Here is a 20,520-nt window from a genome sequence, read left to right on the forward strand (position 1 = left end):
TTTAAATCAAGAAGACCAAGTCTGAGAGGGTGCTTTTCCCAAGTGTGTGTGCTTCAGGAAGGAAAACCCCAGGATTTGAACTGGCTCAACTCCAAAGCCCATACACCCTTGCTGCTGTCACATGGCAGTTAACAAGCTGAGATGGGGAAACCTCCCTCCTCCCCCACCTTCCACCCACCCAAGGCATCTCACCCACCCAGGTGCCTGGGCTGCTACCCTTCACTCCTCACCTCCCTGGGCTAAAGGCCTCTCTCTCCATGGGCTCCACCCCAGGGGGAGGGGGCATAAGTAGGAGGCAGAGGCGGGAGGTGAGCACAAGGTCTTTTATGAGGCATCAAATATACATTCTTATATACAAGGAGGAAAAAAGACAATGCCTGAACCCCAGCTCCTCTCCGTACAGCCCCTCTGGCTGCTGCCCTCCCCCACCCCCAAGCCCCTGGGTCCCTGGACCTTCATACAGCCAGGGTCTGTCTGTCTGTACTACAGCCCATGGTGGGTAGGGGGCAGAAGGAGACAGGAACTGAGAAAGGAGCTGGGTATGTGGGGAGAGAGGAAGAGCTGGGGCTTGTAAAAAATATATTTATAATAAATAAACAGGGCTGTAAAGGAGTTGGAGAGGCGGCAGAGATTTTGACGTACAGAAGGAGTCAGGCATCCTGGCTCCCAGCCCCCGCTCTGATGGCTTCAATCTGCCTCAGGAAGGACATCATGGGCTTATGGTGGCCCTCTGGGAGCCTGTCTCCCCAGGGCTGATGCTGGCTGCCCTGCCCCAGCGAGGTGTATGTGGGCAAGATCTGTAAAGTGCATTGTCTTCAGTTGTAGGTGGGGTAGGTGTAAGGGAATGGGGGGCATGCAATATGGGTGAGGGAGGGCAGTGCCCTTCTCATCCCAGACTTGAGTCCCCCCCACACCACCCCCCCCCCGCCCAAACCTGTCTGGACTTTGATTAGGATAAGAACGTTGCTGTGAGAGGCAAGGTCCCAAAGCTGAAGAGGTCTGGGCTGAGGCCCCCTGGAAAGAGGACAGAGGCTGGCTCTGGAGGGGAGGGACTGCCCCTATGGGGGCCAGCGTTAGTGGGGGCCCACCCACTGAGGGCACCTACAGCCCTGTTCCTCGGGCAGGTGGAGAGACACATGGAGGAATTTAGCCAGGCCCTGAGGTCTGAGAGAGGACGGAGCCAACTGAAGGTTGGCCACAACTCTATGGAGCTCCCTCCTAGCCCTGCGTGGCTAGAGGTGCTCTGGGGAAAACTTCACCCTCGCTGCTCCTGACACCTGTCTGCCCTTCTCTGCCAGCCAGAGCTAACAGGGAGCCCACACTGGCCCAGAGGTCTGAGGCCACCTCAGGGAGTGAGGGTTGGGGGCGGGGAGTGGTGATGGAGAGAGTAGAGGGGAAAAAAAAAAAAAAAAAAAGAAGAAGGAGGAGGATCTCCAAAAGTTCCTCACCACTCCCCAGGGCTTGAGAGCCCTGCGTCCAGGCTTCAAGTGGCAAGGATCCTTGAATCTGGAAGGAAACCCCACGGCAGCTGTTGTGGGTTAGAGGAGGGGTTCCAAGGCAGGGAGGAAGTGGGGAGGAGGGCATCTCTATGTGTACATATATTTTGGAAAAACCGGGGAATCTCTTGTGGATTCCCCAGACCTCCCTGGGCCCCAGCTCACTCCCTCTGTTCATCAGACCACGGTGCTGATCCGGCTTGGCTTGGCCTTGGGGTTCGCACTGGGTGGGTTGGCCGTGCCAGGGGGCCCAGAGGCGTGCAATGGGCCATGGGGGGAGGTGGGCGGCAGGGGCGAGTGTGGGGTGTGGGGTGAAGGTGGGGGCAGGGGTGGGTAGGAAGGGTGGGGTGGGATGGGTGAGTGTGGTGACAAGGGTGACTGGGGGTGGTGAGGGTGGGAATAGGAGCCCCCTGGTGGCCGGGATCCAGGGCCCCCAGTGGCCCCTGCTGCTGGCATCATCTGTGGGTGGTGGCTGAAGATGAAGTGTTTGGGGCCCTGTTTGTGGGCTGGTGGGTGCTGGGGGGCAGGACTGTACAGGGGCAATGGGGATGTGGGCTGGTGCAGGGGGTGGCGGCCGTGTGGAGCAAACTGAGGGTGTCCTCCAGCCCCCCGTCTGGGGGCCCTGCCTGGCCGGCCCAAGGTGTAGTGCTGGGGGCCTGGAACAGGGCCATGGGCGTGGAAGTGGCGATGTGGCCCCACAGGTGGGGCCGAGGCAGGTGGTGGTGGAATAGAGCCCAGCTGGGGCAGGGGCGGGGGCTGCTGAGGAGGTGGGGGGAGGGGGGGGGGCGGGGGGGGGAGGGAGGGCGGGGGGGGGGGGTGGGGCGGTGGGGCAGGGCCTGGTCCTTGGCAATATTGGGCATGCAGGGCCTGGAGCTTGGACTGCCCATCAGGCAGCACCCCCAGGCCACCGTGGCTGTGACCATGGTGGTGGTGGTGGTGGTGGTGGTGGGTGGAAGAAGCAGATGAAGAGGAGGCAGAAGCCTGGCCTGTCGGCGGTGGTGGCATCTGGAAGGGCCCCTTGCCCCGCTTGCTTCCAAACAGGGAGCCCAGGAAGGATGAGGAGTTGGAGACGGGCCTCTGGCTCTTGTACTCCTCTGGCGGCGGGGGTGGGGGCGGAGGTGGCATCCTCTGGTGAGGGCGTGGACTGCTAATAACAGACCCCTGGAAGCGGGGAGGGGGGACAGTCAGGCCAGTCTAGACTTCCTAAACCCCCAACCCTAAACTCCACCCGGTCCCTGAGGGCTGGAGCTGGGGAGACAGGAACACCCAGGGCATAATGAAAGCCAGTAACAGTCCTGTACTTTGTACGTGGAGCTCCCCAGCTTGCAGAGCTCTGCTGTCACATCCACTATCTCATCTGAGCCTCCGCCGGGAGAGGAAGAATCAGTAGGACCTCCTCCTTATCCCCATTTTGCAGGCAGGGAGAATGCTAGGCCCGGAGAGACACAGAGTGACTTGCTCCGGCTCAAAGGGCAGGACTTGGAGGTGAGAGCTTCTCACGGTCCAACTCCAAGGGCATCTCTACTCAGAGTCGGCCCTGGGGTTGAGAGGGGCTAGGGAGAGTGGAAGACAGACTGAGAGACAGGCAGAGTGAGGACAGACAGAGTTGAGGACAGATGGAGAGAGTGGTTGGCTGGGAGAGGCAGCCTCGAGGTTCCCATCAGGGAAGAGGGGGAAGCAACAGGTCCCCTCTTCCTCTGGGGCTCTGAGGCAGGGCAGGGCTCATGCAGAGGGCGAGTGGGGCAGGAGCTGGCACTTACTTCGATGGTGCTGTCCAGCGATCCCACGCTGTTACGCCGCCCCCGCTTCCCTGCACCCACAAGCAAGGAGCCCAGCGTCAGAGCAGCAACCCCCCCTCCCCACCCTGCTGGGCTCCAGAGCTGGGCACCAGGCCTGGGCCCCTCCCGGGGACAGACACCCCTATTCCCTTTCCCCCATTGAAGAGGGGAAGGTGGGGAGGAGGAGAGGTGGAGGAGGAGGCGTGAGAGGAGGAAAAGATGGAGAAGGAGGAGAGGTGGTACCGGAGAGAGAGAAGAGGAAAGAGAGGAGGAGAGGTGGAGCAGCGAGAGAGAGGGGCTGAGACTGTGGCCCCACTTCACACTCCCTGGCCCAGACTCTGGGCTCCACCTGATCTGACCTGGCTCCCAGGCCCCCTGCGGCATGGTGCCTAGGGCTCTGGATAAAGGCAGGGTGCATGCGTGTATGGTGGGTGCAGGGAAGGCTGGCGGTCAGTGTGATAGGAGGCAGAGAGGACGCCCTGTCCCACATCTCCCCAGCCAGGGCAGGGCCCCAAAGACTTGCCTGCGTCAGAGAGGTCTCGCAGGGAACTGCTGAGTGCGCCCCGTTTGAGCCCATCGCCTGCCCCATACGTGTCTTCCAGGCTGCTGCGGGCCAGCGTGCCATTCACGGAGTCCTTGGCCCCTCCCGGCTGTGAGGCGTTAGGCCGCATCATACCTTTCTGCTTCTCTAGCTCCGCTGGGTGGTAGTGGGAGAGACAGGGAGAGAAGGTCAGGGATAGGAGTGAAAGGCCACCTGACAGATGAGCCTTCCCCACCCTTGCCCACTCTCTCCCCAGGGCTCCTGCTTTGCCCACTGGACAGGCAGCATGCTACCCCCAAACCTCAGCTCCATCTTTGAAGCCCCCCTCCCCGCTGCCCACACTGCCCAGCCCCGTTTTGTGCCATGTCCTCTGGCTGGGTTTTCCCTCTGTTCCTCTCTGGTGCCTGCTCCTCCTGTTCCTCCTGCTCCTCCCCTCTTCCTCTCACCTTTCTTGCTCCCAGCTCCCCTGCCCACTCTCAATCTGGTCTTCCAAACCACCCTGCCCTTCAAAACAGCTTCACAGCTGCTGGTCACAGCAGGGGCAGGAAGGATTATGGCAAAGGGCAATCATTCCAAAGTCTGCTCGGTTCTCAGATATCTTGCTCCAGAGCAGAGGGCTCCTGGAAGGACAGGAGCAGAAAACCAACAGGAATCGAAGCCTCTATTATATGCCAGCAGTATGCTGGGAGCTGTGTTTACTTGATTTCGCTCCATCTCACGACAGTTCAGAGGTAAGGCATTATCGTCCACATTTTTCAGAGGAAGAAACTGAGAATCCGGGAAGTCATAGAGCTTGCCCAGAGTCATACAGCTGGAAATGGGGAGCCCATATTCCGGAAGCAGGTCTGCCTGAGTCCAAAGCCTACATTCTCCAGCCTCTTTATACCCCACCTCCCTGAGGAGGTCATGGAGACCTCTATCGCCTTCCCCCTCATGTTGGTATGCTCACCCCTCTCTAATTAGCCCCTGGGTCTCAAGGATCTGGTAAACTGAAATGTATGACCCTGCCTTGCTGAGGAGTAGCATTGACCCTGGAACCATGAAGAGCTCACCAAGCAGCTGTCCACTGCCTCAGTTTCTCTCTCTGTGTCTGCCTGCCTCTTTCTCCTCAACACCATGTTACTTAACTGTGACTGCTTAGCCTGGAGAAGAGAAAACTTGGAGGGCATCGAGCGGAATGAGATGTAATCACTATTTCCCATTATATATGCTGAAAGTGACTTGATGCGGCCTCTGGGGGCCACAAGAATGGGTGATAGGGACTCAGCTCAGGAACTGGAATGTGGGAAGAGGACACCTTGTCTACCTTACCTCATCGAATCTCCACAACTCTGTGAAGGAGATTTCATCTTCCCAATGTCACGTATAAAGAAACTGGGGCTCAGGGAGTCAGGCAACTTGCCCTGGTTTACCTAAGTAATAAGTAGCAAACCTGGGATCTGAAACTAGAGTCCTACCTCCAGAACCCTGATTCTTCTCCCTGCCGCCTTTCAATAGAAGGAAGAGTTGGTTCACAATTAGGGCTTGGCGTAATAATCTGCTGTTCAGAGGCAATGAGCCTCTTGTCACTGAAGGTATTCAAGCAGAGGCTGAAAGTTTCCTTAGATTGAGGGTAGGAAGGCTGGACAAGCTCACCCTCGACTCTGAGCTTCTCAAAGGACAGGATTCTTGGTCTCTGCAGGGTGCTGTGTCAGGAAAAGGGGAAAGAGGCGCCGCTGGGCTACTCACACTCCACGCGGTATTTCTCCATCTCCTGCACCTCGGCAATGGACTCGCGCAAGTCAGATGTGAAGCGAAGCCGGTCCTGGAGGCTGGGGGCGTTGAAGATGATGAGGACTTTGCGTTCCCCGCCAGGTACCGCGGACAGCAGCTTGATCCCAAACTGGTAATCTGCGGGGAATGGGGAGGTCGGGGATCTTCAGCAGCTCCCCTTTGCCCCACCCCGCAACCCCCAAACTTCTGGTACTCAAGGCCCCGTTACTCCCTGTACTCCAGATATGAAGGCAAATTGAACTCTAGCTGCTCTCTCAAATCCCTTCCTTCACGTCTCTGCTTCTACTCACATTGCTTCTGCAGCCACCCAACAAAGCTCCTCTGGCTTGGTCCTTCAAAGCACAGCAAGATCACCATCTCTTTGGCCCACCAGAAAACATACACACCCCAAGGTTCTCTCTGCCAGACCACGAGCTCCCCAGGGCACGGACCCAAATTATACTTCACCCTGGTCTGCCCTGCATCCCAGGACCAAGTAGGTGCTTTGGAGATCTTAGTCCCATCATAAACGGCTCCAAAAAAACCGGAGGTTGGTACAGATGAAGGATGAGCATGGGGGCCATGGCATAGACTTTTGGGATGCAGGAATCCAGGAAGGGACTCACATGAATTCTGGAAGAGCTGCATGTGCATTTCCACGAGAGGAAAGGACTGACGGAAGCTGTACGTCACCAAGATCTTCTTCTTCTGGAAAATTTTGGTGACCTTTGGCGGGGGGGGTGGGAAAAAGACAAGAGGCAGGGTTTGGGGTGGGGAATTTCCACATGACACCTATTTCTCATAGCTGCCCTCTCCCCTCCCACCACCACTAGCGGACATATACACACAAACACACATACCCATGAGCTGGGAAGAACTGAAGCTTGAGAAGCAGAACAGAAGAGACGGGAGAAAATGCAAGTTCCTCATGTGTAATGACGACGCACAACAGGCATATACGATTTTTACAGGAAGTAACTGAATGCTGTCCTCTCCAGAAAGCCTGTTGTATCTAACACCTCACACGACTCCCCTACCCCACCCCCTTCTCTGAGCTTCTGGTAAGCTGCTGCTTCGGTGCCTTTCACCATGAGGCTTTAGCTGAGCACTGTGCGGGAGTGGTCGCCCCCTGCTGGACTGGGAGCACCAAGAGGAGTCTGGTTTTCAGGTTTCTTGCCCATCCCTGAAGATCCCAGCCAACAATGGCAAATGCCAATGAACCCATGTCTAGAGCTAACGGGTCTTCCTCTCAATAGCCCAGGGTCTTTGTTAAGTAGTTGGGCACTCTGGATTCGACCACCATAGGCTCTGAACACCTCAGGCAGTCTACGAGTGGCATTTAAAAGCAAAATACTTCATTTCAGGGCTGTTACAGCGTGTGGTTATGCAAAGCATTTTTTTTTTTTTCAGTCCTTCGGACCGTGAGCTCCCAAGAACAAGGACTGAGTTTTGCTCATCTCTGTGAACCCAGTGCTTAGCACGGGGCTGGACACACACTGGCGTCAGTGTGTGAGAGGTGGTGAGACATTTACTTAGCACCTGTGTGAGCCAGGCCCTCCTCTGGGTTAGGCTATTCCCCATCTGACTTGTTAACTCCATCCTCAGGACAACCCATGAGATAGGGATTAGCCCCACTTCACAGAGGAGGAAATTGAGGCTTAGAGAAGGCATTGGAGGGGCTTCATCTAAAGCAGCAATTCTCAACTAGGGATGACTTCGAACCCTGGGGGACATCTAGCAATGTCTGGAAACAGTTTTGCTTAAAGGAGTGCTACTAGTATCTAGGAGGTCGAGACCAAGGATGCTGCTATATGTCTTCCAATGCACAAAATAGCCCCCATAACAGTTATCCTGCCCCAAATGTTAGTAGTGTTGAGATTGAGAGACCCTGTTCTAAAGAATTAGAGAAGACCACGGGGGTAGGGTCGGGGGGAACAGGTCACTGTCCTCAAATCCCTGAGGAGCAGAAGAAAGACTTGTTCTCTGTGATTGCAGGGGCCCAGGGAAGATGGTTAGAAGAAACCCATTGGGAGACAGTTTCTACCAATCAGAGCTGTCTAACCAGGAAACTGGCTGCCTTGGAGGAAGGCAGTCTTCTGTCTCCGCAGTCATGCAACCAGGGGGCCATGCAGGATACTGGTTCTTGCTCCGCGTAGGTTGGAAGGGAAACCCTGAAATTCTCTTCCCACTGGCAGAGTCCTTAAGAGTCCCAGCTCTAAAAGATGCATGTCTACAGTGGTGACAAGCTTGGTTTTCAGAATCACTTTGATCATCCTGACCACCTGAAGGTTTCGGAGTAACCTCAGGGTCACAGGTTCCTCTCCTTCCAGCCAACACTCTGGGCTATAGAGATGGACGGGGACTTTTCCTATGGCTTCCCAGGTTGTAGGTCTGTCAACTCCCCTGGTCCTCACATTTTCTCCCCCGTGCAGCTGTCCACCACCACCAAATGGATCCGAAAGGGGAAAGAGGGGGAGAGGGGGCCTGTGCCTTATCCAAGACGGCACAGAGCCCATGGCGAAGCACCTCACCCACCACGCCTCCACCTGCCACCGTTAACGTGGTTCACCCCAGACCCAGGGTCCAAGTTCACCACCTCCTCTTCATTTCCTTCCCCTGCCCCCCGTACCCCAAGGCACATACCACAAGGAGATCGTTGAAGAGGAATACTTCCCGCTGATGCAACCCTAGCCGCTGGGGGCGGTTTGGATCTGGCACCTCATAGAGTTGACAGCAGCAAACCAGTCGACGGTGAGGAAGAGACAAGACCTAGTCAGGCATGAAGAAATAGGTGTCAGCAAGGCTAGCATGCCAGCTTCGGGCCTCCGGCACCTTACTGTTTAACCTCAGGAGGAAGTCTACCTCTGATACATATCACTGTCACTGTGACACGAGGAGTCCGAGCAATGCAGGTGTCGGCTTGCCTTTGTTCTTAGAGCTCTCTCTGTCTGGAGTGCCTTTTTTGCCCAGTTGCATATTCCACTCTTCCTCCCCATCCCAGTTCTATGACTGAAAATGACTTTTCCCTCCTTTCTGCTCCCTTAGACTGACTATAAGGCAAAAAGAAGTATTATGCTGACACTCCCCACTCCCAGTCTGTGAATGTCCCCAAGGACGGAGACTATCTGATTCATATCAGTGTTCCTATTCCCTAGTGAAATGCTGGGCTCTGTGGAAAGGCATCTGTAATGTTTTTTTTAAAAAAGATTTTATTTATTTATTTGATGGAGAGAGATACAGCAAGAGAGGGAACACAAGCAGGGGGAGTGGGAGAGGGAGAGGGAGAAGTAGGCTCTCCACTGAGCAGGGAGCCTGATTCGGGGCTTGATCCCAGGACACTGGGATCATGACCTAAGCCAAAGGCAGACACTCAACCAACTGAGCCACCCAGGCATCCCAACATCTGTAAATGTTTGTTGACTATAAGACTAGAGGGTGTTCTTGGTTTTGGTTATCAGCTAACTATTACCTTGGCTCCTCACCTGGGATGGAGAGGCAAAACTACAGGTGGAAAGGATGTACACTAGAGGCATTCCCCCAAGAGCATCTCACTCTGCACCACGACCCCCGAGGAATGCATTATCACCCACTCCATTCAGCAGGAGACGGGGAGTCTGGGGCTCAGAGAGGGGAACTGACTTACCCGCCACTCAGTGGCAGAAGCCAGCCCAAATCCTGTACCCTCTGCAGCCCCCCAAGGCACTTACCGGTTTCTTGCCCACAATCATGCGCTCCACGGCCTGCACCTGGGACACATGGTCATCATTGGTTCGCAGTTCACGGCCCTGGATACGCTGGTAGATGCCCACCAGGAGGTCTCGGGGGATGTCTTCACCATTGTCAACCCCTACGGAGGGGAGCAACACAGGGATATATTGCATAAATGTGGGGAGTGGGTGGCAGGGGTTCTCCACAATATCCCACACTGAAGCAGGAGTGCAAACAATGGCTATGACTGGAAGGAGAGGGCACCTTCAGTCCTTTGGTCAGGACTGGGCCAGAAAAGGCGTCCTTTGCCAAGCAATTGGACGACCAGCTGCTTTCTTTCCCAGCATGGGGATTTTTTCTAAGCAACTCAGAGCACGCTGTGATGAAAATCATCAGATACTTTTTTCTTTTCTAACTAGCAAAAATAATGTTAAATTATATATCCAGTGTTAAAAAGAGGGCAGGGAAGCGGGCACGTATATGAACATAACTGTTTTTGGAAGATAACTTCGCAAACACTTGAATATTCCATGACTCTTTTTCTCGGAATCTGCCCTAAGGAATTACTCAGAAATAAATGCAAAGATACATGTACAAGTGCTACTTACAGGAAAACTTCGAAACAACCTAAGTTCTCACAATAGAGGCCCAATTAATTAAAGCTGAGTGTATCCAGTTAAAATAATTTACAACTATTCAAAACTTGGTGTTTACAAAAAGCATGAGAAAATTCCTGTAACAAGGTAAGTAGAAAGAGCAGGATAATCACATTCATGGCGCGATCTTAACTTCATAAAAAGTTCCATATGCAGAAGGAAAAAAGACTAGAAAGCAACAAAATAAAATATCAACCACGGTTGCCTCTAGGGGTCAGAATTCGGGATGATTAAACAATTTTTTCTCATTTGCTGTATTTCCGAAGTTTCTGGGTATGAACAAGTATTCATTTCATTTGTTTGCTTATTTATTTAATAATTGGAGGGGAAAGATATATGCATATACAATATATATACACATATACATGTATATACATATATATATATGTATTTATATATGTGTATATATATTTGGAGAGGTACTTCCTCTCCAAATACATATACACACATATACATATGTATGCACGTATATAAGTGTGTATATGTGTGTATGTACATGTATGTGTGTGTACATACAGAGAGAGGAGGACGGATGGAGAGAGGATGGGTGAAATGAATGAATGAATGAATAAATGACTAATAGCAGGATTCTGGGAGACAGCTCCAGATGGCCTCTGATCTAACTCTCCTCCCAAGTCTACCATCCTTCTCCACTCCTGACTGTCTGCTGAGTGAAACCCACTCACTCTTCCCTCTAAACCTTCTGCTAGGGAAGATGTTTTCTCCTTTGGAAATGCCACACCTCCTCCTTGGGCAGGTGTTAAGAGAACATCCGTCATCACACCGCCTTTTTACCTCAGCTGCCAAAGAGCTTGAGCCCAGCAACCATGCACAGCCTGCTGGTCAGCCAATTTGTCTCATCTGTTTGTTTTTCCTCAATTCTGTTTCCCCCTCTCATTTCTGTTTAAATAATCCTAACGTCTGTGCTGTTTTTAGTAGGCTGGTCTTTGGTGAGATGCCAGGGCTTGACATCAATACAATAAACTAAGAAAAAAAGGTCAGGGCGCCTGGGTGGTTCAGTGGTTAAGCGTCTGCCTTTGGCTCAGGTCATGATCCCAGGGTACTGGGATAAAGCCCAGCAATGGGCTCCCTGCTCAGCGGGAAGCCTGCTTCTCCCTCTCCTACTCCCCCTGCTTGTGTTCCCTCTCTCGCTGTACCCCTCTCTGTCAAATAAATAAATACAATCTTAAAAGAAAAAAGGTCAAGGTGACCCCTCTCACCTGGCATTCAAGGCCCTCATGTATTGATTCCCACTGACCTTCCTGACTGCATCGCCCACCCCATCTTGATTGTTTTCTCAACAATTTGTCCTACCTCTGTGCCTTTGTATTCTTACTGCTACCTAAGCCTCCTCTATTGCTATTCTGTCACATTATCCATGCCTTCAAGGCCCACCTTAAAATGAAAACGGTACTTCTTCCAGAAAGTGTGTTGGAGGTGGGCTCTCTCTCCTCTGAGCTCTGACTGCACTTGTGGCCTGTCTAACATCACGATTCGCTCTTTCTCTTGTGTTGGGTTTCTGGTCTAGTAAGTCAGTTTGTCCCACAAACCAGGAGCTTTAAGGGCAGGGGCTGGGGTGTCCTTAGAGCCCAACACAGGGCCGGGTACATGGGAGGCACTCAGGGTCAGCTGGCTGGTCAAGGGAATAAGTGAACATATGGATGGAGGAAAGGGTACAGAGAAGAATTAAATGAGTCTTTATGGGCATAAATAAAGAGGAGAGGGAAAGAGGAAGTGATATGTCAATGAGTGGATCAGTACAAGCTCGGTAAGAGCCAGGGCTTTTAGCTCTCATGCTTACTGCTATAATAACCCCAGAACCCACTTGCTCAGTATTCGGTGCAGGAATGAGCAGACAAACAATATTTGAGCGAATTAATAAGGGAACGTGGCAGCTTTGGCAGAAAAGGAGAGAACCCCATAGGTTCATCTCCAGGGAGTCTATGTGATCTTCCCCCTCCTTCCCCAGCCCACCCCCAATCTGCCCACTCTCCCTTCCCAGGTGAAGAATGGGACAAGCCGATAGGGAGGTATAGGGTCACCTCTCAGGTTCTTGATGAAGTCATCTAGTTTCATCTTGCGTTCAGCCTTGACGCTGGGACTGTACATGTCAGTATTGAGGAGGATGATAGCAAAAGCGAGGATGAAGATGGTGTCTGGGTTTCGGAACTGGCGCACGAGGGCTGGGTTACACACACAGTACCGCTGGCTGCAGGGTGGGATCATGGCCAAGGTTAGTCACCAGTAAGCTTCACCTACCCACCATCCCTCGCCCCCGCCCCACCAATCCAGTCTGGTGCCCCCAGCCTTCTCCCCCAAGAAACATCCCCAAGCCTTTTGGGCATGTCTTCTTCCTTCAGTTTCCCCATGACTAGCGTGTAAAAATCACTACCACTACCTTTTACGGAGCTCCGCTAGGGGACTTAGGTATATTGTGTCATGGAATCCTACCACAAGCCTGCAAGGTAGTGATTGGCAGCCCCATTTTACAGAGGAAGTAATGAGACCCAAAGCAAAGAGGTAAACTGCCCAAGGTGAAAGAGCTGGCAAAGGGTGAAGACAAGATGAAAATCCAGATCTTTCTGACTTTAAGGCAAAGCCTTCTCCCATTATGAGCAATAAGTTCTCCATCATTCTTCTGTTTCTCTGCTACATACCCCGAAGTGTTGGGGCCAGGATTTCTATCCAGGTCTGCCTAATTCCCAAAGCTTCAATGGTAGAGGATAAGAGTTAAGGGCACTGGGTCATGGAGGCAAACACACTTGAGTTCAAATCCCGGCTCCACCTCTTACTCATTGTATGACCCTGAGCAAGTTACTTCACCCCCTAAACTTCCGATTTCTTATCTGCAACATGGGGATAATAATAAAAGCACCTACCTCATTGGGTTGTTATGAGTATTTGGTCAAACAATCGTGCAAAGTGCCTAGCTCAGCACCTGCTATCTGGTGAGGACTTGACAAGTGTTAGCTGGGGCTGCTGTTGTCGTCAACTATTGGATGTCCACATCTCAGGTGCTGAGCTAGATACTCTAGGTACACTACCTCTGATCCTCATAACTGCACGACTGCCTGGCAAGATAGGACTTATAATTTCCATTTTCTGGTGTGAGGAAAGTCTGAGGTTCAGAGAGGTGACTTGGAGACACAGACTCCGCTGCCCCCTGGAAGGAGGTTAAGGGCAGTTTTGGGAATGGGAGACAGGCACACCTGAAGGCTTCGATGAGTCGCTCCACTTTCTGGGCCTCGCCTTGAACCCGGATGTGGGATTGGAACTTCCGGAGTGCATCATCCAAATCCATGGAGGAGAAGTCCATCTCGTCCACCACACAGCTGTGAAACAAAGAAGTGGGTATGGCACTCTCAAATCCTCTGTAGAAAACCTCTGACCTATCCTGACCTGCCCGAATAGACAAACACCCCCACTGCCAGACTTTCAAAATCTGGACCCATGGCCCTAGCAAGTACTCACAAGGATGGAATGTTTGAAATGGAATCCATCCCAGAAAAATCAAGGCCAGACACATGGTTACTAAGGGTCCTTTCCATTGACCCACTCTCTTCAGAGACAGGAAAACTGAGGCCCAAAGCAGGTCAGAGGACAAACAGGGCCACCCAGAAGACTTGTAGAAATAGGGCCAAGAGAGATCAGACCTTTTTGAAGTACAGGGGCATGGGAGCAGGAAGGTCTCTTCATCCTGTTTTGTAAAGTTTATCCGTGCAAAAAGGACCAGCTGCCCACTTCCTCCCTCCTGCCCTCCTTTTCCAGGAATCCCTGGCCCAGTCTGCCCCATCCTGGGGTCCTCACTCCAACACATCTCTGTTGAACTGCTTCTGCCGGTTCCCTAGGAATTCCCCTATCATCTGCCGGCTCAGGCCTTTCCGTTCCAGGATAAAGTGAGCCACTCCCACCGGTGTGTCTGACAGGAAGCCCCGCTCGATCAGATACTGGATGCCCTTCTCTGGCTTCCTGCAGAAAGAGGGGAGGTAGATAAGATGACTATCCTCCGAGAACTCGGCCCTCTGTCCCACTACTTGAACTAATTTGGGGTCCAACCACAGCCTCAAAGAACCAAGGAAGTTGAATACATAATTTGGCCCAGTCCCTTCACAGATGTGAAAACTGAGGCCCAAGGAGAGGAAGCCACTCTCACAGAGCTTCCAAACTCCAAGGTATCCTCAACCCAACTTCCTCCTCCATGGGAGCCACACTACAATGGAAAGAAAATTAAGATCTAATGAGAGGCCACTCTATGCCAGGAGCTTCCATACCCCTAGCAGGCACAGAGGAGTCCTGGGAAAAGGTGTGAGCTCCAGGCTACGCCCTTCTCTCCCAGTCACAAACCCTCTGAATAGGAAAGCAAAGAGGTTACCTTGTCTGCATCTCACATTCCACCCAGACAAGGTATTACCCAGCCTCTGTGGGTGGTTCAACAGACAAGATACTCCCCACTTTCCACAAGGCCAAATCTGGGTCTGAACTATCCCATATTCAGAACCCCAGAGCCTTAGGTCCCCACGAGGCTGGAATTTGGAAGGGACTTTGGTGCCACCAGAGTCTCAAGTCCATTACTTACCTGTTGTATGACTCAGGACAACTCCTTTTTACTTCTCCAAGCCTCAATCCCTTCTCTATAAAACAGGGACACTACTTCCCACCTTACCGAGCTATTGCGAGAAGTAAATACAGGTGACGGCATCTACTAAGCTATAAAGACATAGGGCATCCATTTTCTCTTCCTTTTCTGACCAAATGTCACGCTTCCACTCCGCTCCTAGGCACCTGGCACAAAACCAGGCATCTGGAAAGAGCTCGGACATGGTCACGGACTACTCCAGCACCCCACGCTGCCCCCCAGTGCCTCAGATATACACCCTGCTAAGAGATGGAAGCCCTGAAGCCCAAGGAAGGAACACACCTTGCCCAGGGCTGCACACACAGTTTGGCCAAAGTCAGGTTAGGGGTCCAGGGCTCCTGGGACTCAGATCAGGGCTCTTGATACACTGTATCACCTCCTCACCGAAAAGGGGATGTGGGGGAACTGAGGTTCAGAACCTATCCCTATAGACAGCAAACTGGGGCCCAGAGAAGGAAGCTTCCTGCCCCAAGTCCCACAGCCAGTCAGAGGCAGTACTAGGACTAGAGCTGCTTCTGAAAAAGGGTGTGTGTGTGTGTGTGTGTGTGTGTGTGTGTGTGTGGTGGGGAGGGCTTTCTATTCTGCCACTCTGCTGCCCAGGCCAGGGAGAAAGCCCATCCACAAAATGAGAGAGGACAGCGGAAACAGGAGCTCTGCTTGGAGTCCAGCCCCCGTGGTCCAAGCATTCCCGGCAGGATAGGGAGGGGGTGAGGAGGCAGGAGCAGGAAGCACGTACTTATTGAACAGGTTGAGGCCAATTCTGTAGTGCCGCCTCTGCACCACATCATTGTTAAAGGCTGGTGAGTCCCAGCTGTGCCTCGTCTCCCGCTGGTAAGTCTGCTTGCACAGGCCTGTGGCTGGAGGCTCCCTCAGGCTGTCCCTCGAAGAGGAGCCAGAGCTGCAGTTGATGGTCTCATTGGAATTGCTGGAGCTCTCAAGGCTCTCATTATCTCCACCATCAGAGTTCTCGCCTGCTGCCTCACACTTCCCCAACCTCCGACCCCCAGCCACACCACTGGGCCCGGTGCCACTGTTGGGGGCTGGTGGCAGGGGCCCTGGCGGGGCTGGGGCTGGGCCCTCTGGGGCTGGGTAGTGGCGGTGTGGGATTGGGGCCCTGCCTGGTGGCCCCTTGTGCTTCAGGGTCCCATGGGGGCTGCAGCCATCAGCCTCATACACCAGCTGGCGGTGGACAGAGCCGCGATCTGAGCGGTCACTCAGGTCCACGGAGCTGTCACTAGGAGGCTCAATGGTAAGCAGGGGGAGGTGGGCGGCCCGCAGCCGGAAATCCCGGCACTCCAAGCACCCAGGACCCCTGCGAGTGCCTTCCTCACGGGCACCATCTTCCCGGGTCCCTGGTGGCACTGGTGGAGGAACTGGTGGGAGAGGGGCTGGTGCCCAGAACTCAGGCCGGCCCTGGGGTGGGGGCTCTGTGCTGGGCAGTCGCTCAGGGGATGGTGGGGGAACTGGGTCATCCAAGTAGAGGGGAAGATCACTGAAGGATGTGGCCGAGCTGTCCTCTTGCTGTTCCTTTGACTCCCGCTTCTCCAGCTGGGCTGACCCTGGCTCCTCAGACATGGGCCCTGATGGGTGGCAGTTCAGGGCCTCATCAATGGATTCAGCCAGAGACTTTACCTGTGCGGGCGGAAAGGGGAAGGGGGAAAGGGAGAGAAAGGGAGGAAAGAAGAAGGGAAGGAGGATGGGATGGTGCAAGGGAGTAATGAGGAAGGAAGGAAGAGTGAAAGGGAGGGAGGGAAGGAGGGTAGAGGGGAAGGAGGGAGGGAGGGAAAAAGGGGAAATCTTCCTAGTGGGTCAGCCGAGAAGAAGTGGGTCCCCTCCCCCACCTCCACAGGTTCTCTGCAGTATATAAAACAACTCCCAGGGAGCCATTGTGAGCTCACAGGAGCTGGGTAATGGTGACAAGTTCTCTTCTCAGAAATCTCAGTATCTCCTTCATGTCCCTATAGACCCAAGCCAAATGCCATCTCCTCCCTGATTCAATTCCTATTTCTTGTCTCTGCCATCCCCCAGGGTAAACCAAAATCTCGGCTTCCTCCAGGCTCCCAGAGCCCTCTGTCTGGTTCTGTCTTAGGAAATCCATATATTTATTATTTGAGATCCAAACCATGGCTGGTAACTCAGCTTCTCTGTGGTATCCAGTCTCTACACCCTTGTGTACCACACTGACCCAGGCGTGGTCTGTGGAACCAACAGTATATGGCAGAAGGGATGGGATGTCACTTCTGGGATTAGGTTACAAAAGACTACAGATTCCTTCCTGAGAACTCCTGTTCACTCTTCCCTCTCTCTCTCTCTCTCTCTCTCTCTCAGACCCCTTGTTCTGGGGGGAAGCCACACCATGAGCAGCCCTATGGAGATGTCCACATGGTGAGCATCTGTAGTCAAGCGAGTGAGCTTGGAAGCAGACCCATCATCCCCAGTCAAGTCTTCAGAGACTGTGGTCTGCTTGGCTGGTGACTCTGGCTCAGGGCCTCATAAGAGACCCTGAGCCAGAGTCACCAGCCAAGCCACTCCTGGCCCTCAGAAACTGCATGAAGGAATAAATATTTCTTGTTTAAGCTCAGTCTTAAAGTTCAGTTTTAAGCTACTAAATTTTGGCATCATTTGATATGCAGCAATGTAACTAATACACGTAACTAACACACTTCTCCATTGGATGTGGACAGCACTGACAGCTGGGCCCAGGCCTAGTTCCTCATAGGATCACCAGACTGTGATCCTGTAACCCCCATTCTCCCCTTAAGGGCTGGGTCCAGGTCCGGCTTCCCGCTTTTCAGCTCAGCTCAACACACTTGACACAGAAGAGGTATTCAATTAAATGTCTGTTGTTATGAATGGATGAATGATTTCAATCTTCCCTTTAATACTTCTTTCCTTCCCCCTACATATACCCCCTCCAGGGATAGCCCAGGGGTTACCCCTAGCTCCAGGGAAGCCCATCCTGGCTGATGGCAGGGCCAGATCACAGAGATTAGAGAAGAATGATTTCTTCTCTTACAAGGCTTCATTCATTCATTCTTTCATTCAATAATCTCTGCCAAATACCTCCTCGGTTTTAGGAAGGAAACTAACATGTACTTAGCAGCCACCATGCATAAGTGCTATCATGTATATTTCCTATCTGAAGTGACTCTTCACACCAGCTTTAAAAGGAAGGTTTTACCTCTGTCTTATTGATCATGTTTCAGTGAGGTTAAGAAAGCTGCTGAAGATCACATTTCTGGGAGATGGCAGAACTGGGATTTGCACCTGAATGGCTCCACAGACTATACCCTTGAGCTGAGAATGATCTTCTTCCACCACCACAGCCTATTACATTCCCGCCATTCCGTGTTTTTGCCAATGCATTGCCTGGGCGAGCAACACCCTCCCAACAGTCTCTAACTTGCTAAATCTTATCTGTCTGGTAAGGCCCAGCTCCAGTGCTATTTTCCCAAAGAAGCTTTCTCTGTTCGTCCCAGAAGAAAGTTTCTTTTCCCTCCTCTGGGTTCCCATGGTACTCTTGGTGGTCCTTCCTCATGGCTTGGAGCCACTCTGTTTCAGGGGACAGTCACGCGCACATGTCTGCTATTTTCTACTGGCTTAGGAGAGCCTTAAAAACAAGGACCCTGGACAGCTCTCATCTGTCTCCGTCAAGGTGCCCAACCCAGAGCCTGGTCCCTAGTAAGTGCGGTATAAGAGAAAGGGTGCAGAATTTGAAACCAGACAGAGCCGAGTTCCATTCCAGTTTGGAGAAGTCCCTTCGCCTCTCAGGGATTTGAAGCCTCAGTCTCCTTCTTTGTAAAACTGGGAAACCACCACCATCACCCCTGCCCCCTCCCCTGGTCTCGCGGGGGTCTCGAACACACAGCCCCTGGCATGGAGTAGGAGCTCATCACCTGTTGGTTAGGCCTGAACTCGATAGTGGGTCACATTCCAGAGAGTGGGAACATAAATTTTCTTTGTGTTCTCCATGCCTAGATTTTTAACTTGCTTGTTTTAACGACCTGATTTTTCCGTCTGGCCAAATCTTTCTCCTCAATCTCACAGCCCCTCCTCAAATGCTCTCCAGGCAACTCCTTTTAGTACGGAACATGGGTAAAGAGGCATAGGAGTAGCTAGGGCATGCAGATGGGGAGGAAAGGCCCTTTTCAGGGATACTGACCTGTTTGGAGAAGGAGTCCTCGAGCTCTGTGATATCATTAGAAAACTCTCCAGATGTGGTGACGGAACTTCCCCCACCATCAATGCCCCCTCCACAGGAGCCTCCATAGGGGAGCCCTCGTTCAAGCCGGTGGCTCCGGGCACCAGCCATGGCACCCTCGTCCAGCGAGGCAGGCTTGCCCTCGAAGTACGCGGGGTTCTGTGCCTTCTCGTACTCCTCAAAGGAGAACTGCATCCTCATGTTGGAAAGGATGATGCGGCGGGACATGCGGCTCTCTGAAGCTGAGCTGCGGAGCCGCTCAAAGTTCTTGTTCATGCGGTACTGGCGAAAGGCTGTCTGAATGGTCCTGGCAGCCCTGCGGCTCAGGAAGGAGCCCCCATACTTCCTCTCCAGCATTTCCACCTAGCAGGGGAGGGTCGAGGGGAACAAGGTCAGAAACTCACGCCAGCCTCATTCATCTCCCTGAGCCTCAACCACATACCACCCCCTCCCCCCCCACCCCTGGCCCCAAGTCACAGCTAACTGCCTAGAGCTGCCTGGACACGCCAGGCTGGGCTCTGTGTGGTGTCCTCATTTTAATCTCCAATAGCACTTGGCACATGAGGCTGGATGGTGGTTTTCTTTCTTATTTACAAGAGGTAGAGGTCCATTATTCCAAAAAAGTTAGAAAAAAACCCAGAGAAGCCAAAAACGGTGAGAAAGTAAGAAGTAAATTGAGAGCCAGAAGGAGGAAAGGAAAGAGGAAGAGAGAAAGGAGAGAGAGAGGGAGGAAGGGAGGGGAAGTGGGGAGAGAGGGAAAGAAAGAAAGAAGGAAAGAAGAGAGGAAGGAAGATCAGTTTGGCTAAAGTCACGATATGTAGGAATAACCACAATTAACATTTTGGTGTACATCCTTCCAGGTTTTCTTTTTTTTTCCCTATATACATGGCATTTTGTGCCCCCCCAGCCTTTTTTTTTTTAAACTAAATGATGTCTTGTGTGATATATGTGATATACCATAGCACAGTCTTCTGAAAGTGTCAATGGATGTGTGTGCTTCTCATATTAGATTTTTGGAGGACTGGGTCTGGGTCTTATTCATCTTTACATTTCCAGTGAGGGCTTGGAGCTCAGTCGATGTTTGTTGAGTGAACAGGAGACTCAGCGGATGGGTGGTGAATGAGTGGGTAAGTCCCCAGTAGGGCAAAGGATCCTAGAGCTAGTCTCCCATTCTGGGCTCCCTATCCCTCCCTGGATACCACCCTCAAGTATCCCTCTTTGGGGATCCCTCCCTTGGTTCTCTCACACCCCCATTCCCCCTCCCAGCTCCCATTCCCAGCCAGAGCCATCTCCTCTGCACCTTCTTGTCCTGCAGGTCCGTGGAGAGTTCATAGCTGTCCGACAGGGCCTTGGAGCGCTTTATCTCCTCCTCCTCCTGCTTCCTCAGGGCGACACTGGCTGGCTGGAGGCGAGCTCGCTGAGCCCAGGGAAGGCCCACCCCAGCTGGGGGGCCCCCCATGTGGCTGCTGGTGGGGGCCAGCTGGCTCAGCCGGTAGGGGGGTTGGCTCCCAGGACTATCAACCGCTGTGCTCAGGTCACTGCCTGGGGCTTCACCCTCCATACTGTGGGGATGAGATAAGATGAACCAGGATGTGGGACCAGGAGATGGGCCTGCTCAGCCAGACTGAACGTGGGTGGACCAGATCCCTTCCCACAACCCCATCCTCCCCAGCTTCCTCACAGACATAGGAACCCCAACATTTAAAGGCCAGAGGGGAGGTATACCCCCCACCCCAAGCTGCCCTTGGCAGT

The 20,520-nt window shown here is 52.9% G+C and overlaps 1 protein-coding gene across 5 annotated transcripts in view; it reads right to left on the reverse strand.

The window, feature by feature from the left end:
* Positions 1-318: 318 nt before the first annotated feature.
* LOC111139804 (IQ motif and Sec7 domain 2) overlaps positions 319-20,520 on the reverse strand; it is a 76,801-nt gene continuing 56,599 nt past the window's right edge. For 4 of the 5 annotated variants that reach the window (XM_022492207.1, XM_022492206.1, XM_022492205.1 and 1 more), the window contains 13 exons: positions 20,069-20,330; positions 18,730-19,131; positions 15,304-16,199; positions 13,739-13,900; positions 13,141-13,263; positions 11,974-12,140; positions 9,275-9,414; positions 8,211-8,336; positions 6,194-6,293; positions 5,544-5,705; positions 3,798-3,971; positions 3,257-3,306; positions 319-2,657 (listed from right to left, as the gene is read on the reverse strand). In XM_022492207.1, coding sequence (XP_022347915.1) covers positions 1,674-2,657; positions 3,257-3,306; positions 3,798-3,971; positions 5,544-5,705; positions 6,194-6,293; positions 8,211-8,336; positions 9,275-9,414; positions 11,974-12,140; positions 13,141-13,263; positions 13,739-13,900; positions 15,304-16,199; positions 18,730-19,131; positions 20,069-20,330 — 3,748 coding nt within the window. In that variant the 3' untranslated portion in view covers positions 319-1,673. The remainder of the gene's footprint in view (positions 2,658-3,256; positions 3,307-3,797; positions 3,972-5,543; positions 5,706-6,193; positions 6,294-8,210; positions 8,337-9,274; positions 9,415-11,973; positions 12,141-13,140; positions 13,264-13,738; positions 13,901-15,303; positions 16,200-18,729; positions 19,132-20,068; positions 20,331-20,520) is intronic. The other variant, XM_022492209.1, reaches the window with a different exon arrangement.

This window comes from Enhydra lutris, unplaced genomic scaffold, assembly GCF_002288905.1.
Source record: "Enhydra lutris kenyoni isolate GAN:26980312 unplaced genomic scaffold, ASM228890v2 scaffoldscaffold119, whole genome shotgun sequence".
NCBI classification, from domain to species: domain Eukaryota; kingdom Metazoa; phylum Chordata; class Mammalia; order Carnivora; family Mustelidae; genus Enhydra; species Enhydra lutris.